At 40.4% G+C, this 10413-nt stretch overlaps 1 protein-coding gene across 1 annotated transcript; it reads right to left on the reverse strand.

The window, feature by feature from the left end:
• Positions 1 to 7620: 7620 nt before the first annotated feature.
• On the reverse strand, positions 7621 to 8527 carry LOC112167936. The gene has a single exon (XM_024305043.2). The coding sequence runs from the start codon at positions 8394 to 8396 to the stop codon at positions 7875 to 7877; it is 522 nt and encodes a 173-aa protein (XP_024160811.1). The 5' UTR covers positions 8397 to 8527; the 3' UTR covers positions 7621 to 7874.
• Positions 8528 to 10413: the final 1886 nt, after the last annotated feature.

Raw genomic sequence — 10413 nt, forward strand, 5'->3', positions numbered from 1 at the left:
AAGTCTGACCCACTATATATACACAATGTCATTAACACCGCTTACTCTTACGTCATTTACTCATTTGTCAAAGGGTAATTTAATATTCTTGCACTATGACTCTTTATGAGCCCCGCGACCACCGCATCTCCTCTACCTTGCAGTTCTGAAATTCGAAGAGATCTTGCTTCAGCAGCGATAGATTGGGAACGTCGTCTTCTGAACGAATAACCTTCTCGGCCTCAAAAATGTTTATGGTTATTGGTTCTTCTCGGCTAAGGAGAAAGAGGGCCAACTCGACTGCCCAGAACTCAAGGGAGGTGTAGCGGGTCTTCAAAACGGTGGTGACGTGGCAAATGAGGGTGTACTAGGACTTGCGAAGCGGAGGAGAGAGATGATGGAGGTGACGGCGGGCTCAAACTTTGGCTTCTTGGAGACATCTCTCTGCAGTTCGTCTAGCCTTTGCTTCAGGTATTGTTCATCTTTGAAATCCATCGTATTTGGGTTAGACTGGTTTCTGTGTGTGAATGACTAATTTTGATGATGAAGAAGAAAGATTCAATTGGAATTGGAATTGGGGTTTTGGATGATGAGCTGCTAGGTGGATTATGATATGGAAGTCGATTACGGCGCAGAGAGGCCGGGGAGCAATGGCTAGGCGGTTGGCGAGGTGGTGGTCAAGGTCTTGGGCGGCTTGGTGGCAGAGCAAGTAGGGTTCGGGTGGGTTTTGGGAAAAAGAGGAGGGGATGGCGGAGGATGGAGTGGAGGGAATGACGATGGTGGTGTGGTAGTGGTGGGAAAGGAGGTGGTTGCAGGTGAGAGAGAGAGAGAGAGAGAGAGAGAGAGAGAGAGAGAGAGAGAGAGAGAGAGAGAGAGAGAGAGAGAGAGAGAGAGAGAGAGAGAGAGAGAGAGAGAGAGAGAGAGAGAGAGAGAGAGAGAGAGAGATGGGTGGCCAGAGTAAGGGAGAGATAGAGAGGTGGGTGGTCTGAGTAAGGGAGAGATAGAGAGTGGGGTGACCAATTTACCCCTCAAATTATGCCAGGTGGCAGAGGTTCTCACGGTGTTACTGACGTCGTGTCTATATAGTGGGTTGGGTTTCAGATTTCGTGTACCAAAGTTCATAATTTGTAAGTTCATGTACATAAATGCATAGTGGGCCTTAGTTGGTGTATTGTTCCTAAAATTTTCATTTTTTTTTTCAATAAACATTCATGTTTTCTAGATACAAGTAAATATTATAGAAAATTACATAGTAGCACATGACCAAAGATGTAAACACAGAAAACTCACTTTCAAAAATATTTATACAAATAAGGACATGAGCCCAGGCCCAAAAGTCAATTGATGCAGGTCTGACTCCCAATTTTAATGAAAAATAACAAAAATACTCAGTTTGATAAAGTATTTACGTTTATGCCACTGACCAAATACTAACACCCCAAAACGAAAACCCAAAACAGATAAGCATCAAGATAGCTCGACGCCTCAACCCATTCTCGAGCCCGGCCTCGGCTGCGACCTCTGCAGACAGGGGCGGAGCTAGAAATTTAAGTTTACTAGGGCACGAAAAGAAAAAATAGTTCATAGAGTCCCAACAAAAACGTAATATCAAATTTCTATGTCTATATAAAAAAGCTTTAAAAATTACTCCAGTAAGCTATTTATACTCGAAGATTTCTCTATAACAATTAACAGGATATGATTTTATTTTCAAGTATTTTGACATATCTGTAAAAAAAATGTTTATAATTGACAAAATAATTGGTTGAGAATTGTTATTGTTGTTAATATAATTTTTTTTTAATGATTTGTATTGGACTTGAAAACTGTAAGTACAGGAAATAGAAATCATTAAGTATAATGTGAAAAAAGTTAAGAAATTAGAGATACTATAATATAATATCGTATATATTTTTAATGGATATTAGATTTTTAATGAAAATCTATAAGTAAAAAAATTCAATAAAGAGCCTCATGTGGGAATCGAACCCATGACACCATCGTGAGAAGCCTTGCTTGCTAACAACTGAGCTAGGCAACCTTACGATTGTTTATCCACTTAATATAGTATATATCTATGCCAACAATCAAAACTGGGGCACGGGACCCAGTAGGCCCATGCCTCCCTCCGCCCCTGTTTGCAGATCAGGGACCCAATCGATCTACCTGACAGAGATTGAACCATCTGTTCGGCGGTGTGATCCATGTCCTTAATTTCTCGATCCGACGTCGGACGGCGACTATTCAAAGTCGAAAGCTCTGAGTATCTCGGAGGGTTTTCTGCAAATTCTAGCGGTGATGCAGAGGACGACCACCAACGTTTGAATGGTCTCGGTGTCTCAATCACGTCTATGGTTCAGGTTTTCACAGAGAAGCTCAGATGAAGTTGATTCGAAGCCGGAAGTCTCAAGCTTTCGGGTGAGCTTTTTGGGAAATTTCCGATCAATCCGGCTAGGGACTGAGCCATGTTGGTGAACCTACTGATGAGCTATCCGGTCAGTTCGTGCTTCGGCTCCGGCGGGAGCCACTAAGGGATCCGACTCTCTAATACTACAGTCGCTCCTTGCTTGCCTCTGCCTTTCCTTTCAGTGTTCTGCGGCGCCTCCGATCAGGACCTCTAGTTGTTCGATGAGCCGAATCGGAGCAGTGCAAGGTTGAATTACTACGACGCCGTTCAGGCCAGTAGGATTGCTGGTCTGCTTCGTGCTATTGACGTCTCTTGCTTGTAAGTGTGTTATTTGTTCTTAGGAGCAGTTTTGATTTCCAGGTTTAGTTTTGACATTTGAATGCAGCATCTTGAAATTGCAGTAACGATTTGAAATTTCACCTGTTTGATTGTTTCTATCACCTTTGAATTTACCAAATTTTGGATTTAAGTAGGTTTTCTGTATAGTAGCATTTGTTTTTCATTTTCTGTTTGTTAATTATTGCTAATATATATATGGTATAGTGTTAGGAAGCTGAGGGAGGATACTGCGGCAGTTCAATATGGCTATGTCCAACCTATGATTCTTCACGATGAAGTTTTACAGTACAATCCAGAGGCCTTTCAGTACACCACTGCAGGTAAACGAAGTATTTAATTGCTTGTTAACCACCGTACTGTTGGTCGCAAGTGTAGCTACTTTAGAATTCACTCTACTGTTGTTTACGTGCAATTTTTCATTTTCCATATTGTTGCCTTGGTTTTCTGTGTCGTTGCTTGGCTACAATTAGCAAAATGCCTAGACATATTTTTTGTTACTTATTTTAATTTTAATTTTAAAGTAAGAGTAGAAGAACTAAAGAAATTTCATTATGAGGGCAGTAGCAGGATTAGGCGATGACGAGTGTAGTAGCAGAACACAAGTACGTGGGCAGTCGCAGAATTGGACTAGTATGAATACAGCGAGTATAGTAGCAGGATTGGACAAGTGCAGTAGCAGGATTAGGCGAGGACGAGTGCAGTAGCAGAACACAAGTACGTGGGCAGTAGCAGACCTGGACGAGTATGAATACAGCGAGTACAATAGCATGATTGGACAAGTGCAGTAGCAGGATTAGGCGATGACGAGTGCAGTAGCAGAACTGGACGAGTATGAATACAGTGAGTACAGTAGCAGGATTGGACAAGTGCAGTAGCAGGATTAGGCAATGATGAGTGCAGTAGCAGAACTAGACGAGTATAAGTGCAGTAGCAGGATTGGAAGAGTGTAGTAGCAGGATTAGATGATGAAATTAGAGTAATAGGAGAATAAGGTTTTGGTGAAGTAACATAAAGGGGTTATTATTAAGGAAAAAAAAAAGTAACATAAACGGATTATTCTCAGAAAAAAAAAAAAGTAAAAAATAAGTAGTTAAGGGTAAAAATGTAAATTAACTCATGATATGTGGCAAGTGGAGAGCAGATTGTCCTTATATGTAAGATTTGATCCTCATAAAGGGATTAGATGTCAAAAAAGATAGTCAAGGGTAAAAAAGTAAATTAAATCATAACATGTGGCAAGTAGAGAGCACATTGTCCTTATTTGTAAGATTTAGTCCTTATATGTTTAATTTAATCTTTAGAGGATGTATTTGTTAAGTCATCTTTTGTCAATAACTTATATGTAATTTGTTATAAATATTATGACGGCTTTATCTATAAATCAATTGGCTTTGCATACAAAATGGTTAAAATGATATTATATAAAAATTTGCGTAAGTTTATAAAAAATAATGTTATGTAATGCTCAAGAGTATAGAAATTCTGAACAAATGAGTTGTTAAAGCAAGTCATTATATGATAATAAACGATTTTACAATTCACGTTTTCGGTGTCTCAATATCTCTAACGCTCTCTAAAACTTTGATCTCAAAATGATAATTAAATATAGATTTCATTAATAATCATCGTTATTAGGGTTGGGATTGGGCCCAACCCGTGTAAAATTTATAGAGCTCGGACACAGACCAAAATTTTCGAGCCAGGCCTAAATAATATTTTTTTCAGTTTTAGGACCGAGTTGGGACCAGACCCTTTTTTTTCGGGCTGAGTTTTCAGGCCCAAAAGGCTAAAATGAAAAAAAAAAAATTAAACAACAAATCTGAGAACAGATCTTGCTCCAAACGCATTCCTCCGCTCTCCAAAGTCACCTAACCACCACCGTTGAAAATCTGGGTTTATGGAATCAAGCTCAGACTTCGATCCTCTTGCTCAGGCTCAGACTTCATTATCGAATCAAGCTCAAATTTCATTATACAATCAAACTTCCAAACCTTGCACAACTCAGATTCGTCTCTGATCGGCATAGCTATAGAAAAACGAGAGAGAGAGAGAGAGAGAGAGAGAGAGAGCTTTTGGTGTTGAGTAAAGACAAAGGAGAATTAGGAATTCTCTTAATATCTACAATTGATCTGATGGGGAAGGAGGACTAGGGAGAGAAGGGAGAAGAAAAGAAAAAAAAGACAATGGAGGCGTTTGGGGAGAAGAAGAAGAAGAAGATAAGAAGAGACAAGGGAAAAAAAAAAAAAAAAAAGAGGGGAGGGGAGGGAGGAACAAGAAGAGACGGGAAAAGAACTAAAAGAGAGGAGAGAGAGAAGAAAAGAGAGTTCAGAAAGAAGAAGAGAGAATAATAAAAACTAAAAAAATGTGAGTATTTATATATGAGTTCGAGCCTTCGAGTTTTTTTTCTCTTTGACTTTTAAGGACTAGACCCGGCCGGACCTAACCCGTTTTATAATGTTTTCAGGCTGGGTCTTATAAAACTGTCAAATTTTTTTAAAAGACCCGACCCGGATTTCGGGCTAAATGCCCAGCCCTAGAGGACTCTTTTATTGTGAAAGAGACGAGAGGAGTACGACGGGTGACTCAAATAGTGAAATAGAACGCCGAGAAAGACCGATGGACAATCAAAAATTCAAAATGAACAAGCACACGCGGTGACTCACCAATCCGTGGTCCAACCCAATGGAAGCCGTTCTTTCCCTTTGAAGAAGCCAAACTCTTTTCATTCAACACCTTCGTCCGGACGGTGTCTCACTGTCTCGTTGTTAACGTTCACACATTGACAAAATGGTCCTTCTTCTTTGGTCGCAAGCTAGTTAATGCTTTATCTCCTTGTTTGTCTAATAGTCGTTTTCATGAAAAATAATATTTTTGATATGCCAAAACTACCCAATTGAATGAGTGGTTGAGCTTTACTTGTAATTATTAATCAGAAGGCAAAGCTAAAATAAAGTTAAAAGTCATGATAACCAAAAAAAAAAAAGGAAAGTAAAAGAGTCCTAAAGTAAAAGGTTAATCTTCTTTCTTGCAAAGCATTTTACATTCCCAATTCCCAACACAATATGAATTATGAATTATGAATTATGAGACCAATATACAAACTACACAACGTAAGCACATATTAGCAAATAAGTCAACGATGTACACGAAGTCAATATAATTGACTTTACGTTCGAATCACCAAAAAAAAAAAAAAGAGTGAGAGCAACGTGCCCTACTGGCCTCAAGTACAAGTAGTATGTTTCATTCTACTATACACTTACGCACTTTGCCTACACTGTTCACCTTTATCTGATTAGTTCATGTCAGTACCACGTCTTGATATACTCAAATTTTTTTTTTATCGGGTTAGTTGTTAGTAACTTACACACCCATGTAGTGGTATCCCAGTGCCAGGACATCTGCACAGACATTGCGGCGAAAGTCAGGCTAGGCTAATCCACTGCACCGCAGACGCATGACCCCAAATGGTCTCTCAAATCTGCTGGCCACGGGATGAAGCTGGGATTCGAACGCTAGATCTGGGGTTCCAGACTAGGCCATTCGACCAACATACCACACCACGTGGTTGATATACTCAAAAATTTGAGTCCAATTAATATGTGGAGAAACTGACATATGCATACCATATAATTTTTACCTTTATCGGACAATAAAATAAGTATATCATGAAAATTTAAAATTTTGTATACCATAGAAATTTAGTCTAAAAAAAGAAAACATAAGTAATTACAAGATAAATAAATTACTTGAAACAAATATATTTGAATTGATTAGAACCAACGTCCCCCCACCTGTCCAAGCTGGCATTTCTGATTCCTAGTAATTTAGTTTTGGGGTCTATACCTTAATGTAGTAAACAACTAGCATTCTTTTGTGCACTAAATCTCATTGGACCTTAAAAAAAGAAAACATAGTTGTAAGATTCACGCGAAGGGATTTAGGGACAAAGTTCCATTTCAAGTATAAGATTTCAGATGGGATCATTCTTGATTTTACTAGATTAGATCATACTAAATATTGTTATCTCATTGTCCAATTGGTTATTTGGCTCATTAAAAAACCTAATTAACTAATGTATTGAACATGGATAACGGGTATCCCTTGCAACTATCCACAAGAACACTCACTGAAAAAGCAACTAGATAGTCTTAAGAAAGAACTGAAATTACCGGATTTTATTGACATAAGTTGTGCGACTTCTCTTAGATGTGCTAATTTTATAAAATAAAGAACATTTATCATACTTCAAAACGTGATAATTATAATTCCGTAGTTTGAATAGAGGAAATAGTATATTAAAACTCTTCGCAAATTGATTGAATTCACATTATCAGTACTCTTTGCAATTTAATGGCATTCACAATTCTGTTCATGTAATTTTCTTTTTTATTTGATTCTTGGCTCTTCCGCGTGAAACATTTTAAAAAGAAATGGATGGATGGTTCAGTCTCATCGGAAAATTTATATCCGCGGCCCCAATTATACACGAGGGACCATTCTCACTCATGAGGACTATCCCATGCTCTACCCATTCAACATTCACCATCTATAGCTCTGCTCTGCTCATCCGGATGCCATTTGAATTAAATTCAGACTTGAAACGAAATTGGCACACCCAAAAATCAACTCCAAAGTCTACGAACCACCCAAAGAATTTCAAAAAGAAACGACGAGACTTGTAAAAGCCAATGGGAACAGGTAGTAGATTTGACACCTTTGTATTCTATGTGCATTATTTTTCTTACGGGTCCTTCTCAGCATTTTCGTACCAACCCTACCAATCATTTAATTTCCATTTTTAATTTACACCAAAAATTAAACTAACTTACTAAACCACCACCCACCAAGAACTTAAACAAGTAAATAGTCTACATTCAAACAGAACAATTAAATTAAACCTTGAGAAATTTCAAGGAAATCGTCTCTGTTAGAATTGCATTACATATATCAAAATAAAGATCATCTCGATCGCATCCGTCACCAAAATACGTGAACAAATTTAGAAAAAAGATACAAGAAATTCATAATTTAAACCAAAAAAAAAAAAAAAAATCTACCCAATAATTTCCGTAAATTACCCCCTCCTGGAACTCTTCATTTTTCTTTAAAATTGAGAAAGGAAAAAAATTGTTCTTGTTTCGGCTAATTAATCTTCGAACCCGGTTTTTTCCCAAATTGCATTTCTGACCCGGCTGAGATCCCTCCCCTTCAGCGTCCTCCCCACGCCTTCGTGGACCGAGAACGACGCGATTCTCGTCCTCGCCATCTGCCTCGCCAAAAACTCGTGCGGCGGGACCCGCACGCTCCCGTCGAAGCACTCGTCGTCCAAGTCGTCGTCGTCGTCGCCGCTCCGCCGGTTTTCTCGGTACTCGTCCCTCAGGATCTTGGACCAGTCCGGAATGCCCACCGGCAGCGAAGCCGCCGTCCCGCCGTTCCGGTCGCCGGCGTCGGAGCGCTTGGACGAGGCGGACTTCTTGGACGCCGCCGAGGAGACGACGCGGGAGCTCATCGCCGGCTTCCGGTACTCCGGCGAGCTGGACCGGGCAAAGTTGTAGATGTCGGACTCGTCGAGTTCGAATGCCGAGTCGGCGCCCAGTGTCTGCTGGTGGTGATCGGTCGGGAGGTACCGGTAGTTCGGCCTAGCGTAGTAGGTTTTACTAGTCGCCATTGAAGGAGAAGAGAAGAACAAGAAAGGTTCAAAACGCGGCGTTTTGGGGAAGGTTTTGGTTTTTTTTTTTCTTCTCTCTGTAGAAAATGAGTTTTGGCTTGGCTTGGTTTCTTCGTAATGAAAATTGTGAACTTTCCTCTGCTTTTATAAAGCTCGGGCTTGCCGCTTGCCTAATGGATAAGGCTTCCCCCTGCGGAATTACGCAACTACCCCTCAGCTTTCACGGAAAACGACACGTCAGAATTTCCTTTTATCCATTTAAGCAGTTCAGTTCAGTACTTCAGTTCAATATCTCGGGTGGCGGGGCCGGGATCCCATGCCTCGCGGGGTTCAATGGCGGAGGTTTTCATTGGACCCACTCAATCCCACCGAGTTGTGCTCAGTACGTGGCGGTATTTCAGAGGTGGAAACAGAACAGTGGTGTAGAATCGTCTGCGGAGGGATTTATCCTTCTGGTAACTGTAAGCACGAAAAAGGAAAGAGAAAAAAAAAAACTGACTGTTGTAATTGGTTTATCTACTTTTGGGGGAAAATAATATCTTTCCCAAAAACTTCGGCGCCTCTGGTTTTGAAGCGGTGGATAGTCGCCACGTACGGTTGGGAAATTGAAAGCGTAACGTAAAGATTGGGTAGCGGACAAAAGGAGGGGCAGTTTCGGGAATGCAAAATTTGTACGTATGTATCTTCGCACTGGTAGTCACGAGTTTTGTCGCGACGTAGATGAAGGGAGGAAGAAGAGAGCAGAGGGGGGTTCACCTGACCGTAGTTCTAGAAATACTGAGGGCACAGTGGTCCTGTTTCGACGTTCGAGGATACGCGACACGTGTTAGGAGCACAACATGTCTTCGCCACGTGGCTGGGTTTGGTTTCACAAACGGGCGAATGCATGTTGGCACGTGAAGTGGGGCCCTCTAGAGGGAGTGTTGCCAGCTGGGCCTTGGCCTGCGCAGACGCGACAGTCGAAAATATCTCTAATTTATCGCGATAACGAGAAAGCGGGTCTTCAGTCTTCACGCTTTAGCTGACCAACAAAAAAAAAAGAGGTCTTCACGCTTTGCTTATGAAAGGGATGTGATTTGCTGTTCAAAAATAGTAAGAAGAAAAACGGGAATACTCAAGTCGGTCCAGTCCACCAGTCCTTTTCTATTAATATATATATATTTTTTTAAGTTTTGGCTTTTTGTGTAATTGTTCATTATTGTATCTGACATATTCTAGGTACAAAATTCATTTGGGAAGTTGGTGTTAAATGTGGTCAATTTTTTGTGAACTCGGAGCATAAATTTGATTCGAGAAAACTAGTTCACCCTATGGCAGCAATATGGTTTTCTTTTTGACGAAAAGAGGTCAACCCATTACATAAAATTCAACAAGCAGTACAAAAATGAAACACTTCTTTGAGGTTGACAGAAAAAATCGTTACTTAGGGAACCCAAAGACCTACTCTAATAAGAATAAGAATAAGACCCAGGAAACCCCTAGTACACCCACCTTTTAATACTGATACGCACCTTTATTGCAGCAAAAATCTAAAACCTTGAAGCAGAGAAAGTAAAATGGATACTCAGAGGAATTGATTTTTGCGACCTTAAGAAGAAATTAAGAAACGTTCAACATGAGGGGAGGAGACTCCCCATTCATGTCATCAGCCTGCACCTCGCCTTCCACTTCAGCAGGTACCCTCACCACCCCATCCTTATCCATGTTAACCACATCTACAGTCTCCTCCTTACTCTTCCATTTCCTAGGTTTCTTAACTTGCCCATCCACTTCAAGGACCCGAGCTACTTTGGGCTTGTTCTTACTTCCACGAGGACGCCCCAATTTCTTCTTCTTCGGAGAAACTATAATTTTACCATTCTTATGCTGCAGCATCGAGTAGTATCTTCATCCACTTGCAATTCAGGAGTAGGAAGAGTAAGATACCGTTTCCCCACCTTTGTAAGCTCAAAGGATGCTTTTCGTTTCGAACCCAAAAGAAGCGGTTCCGAAACCTTCAAACTCGGATATAATTTAC

This window comes from Rosa chinensis, chromosome 5 (assembly GCF_002994745.2).
Source record: "Rosa chinensis cultivar Old Blush chromosome 5, RchiOBHm-V2, whole genome shotgun sequence".
Lineage (NCBI taxonomy): Eukaryota > Viridiplantae > Streptophyta > Magnoliopsida > Rosales > Rosaceae > Rosa > Rosa chinensis.

What these genes read in the sequence shown, in the direction of transcription:
- LOC112167936 (XM_024305043.2), bottom strand. Translation starts at nt 8,396, where the DNA reads ATGGCGACTAGTAAAACCTACTACGCTAGGCCGAACTACCGGTACCTC.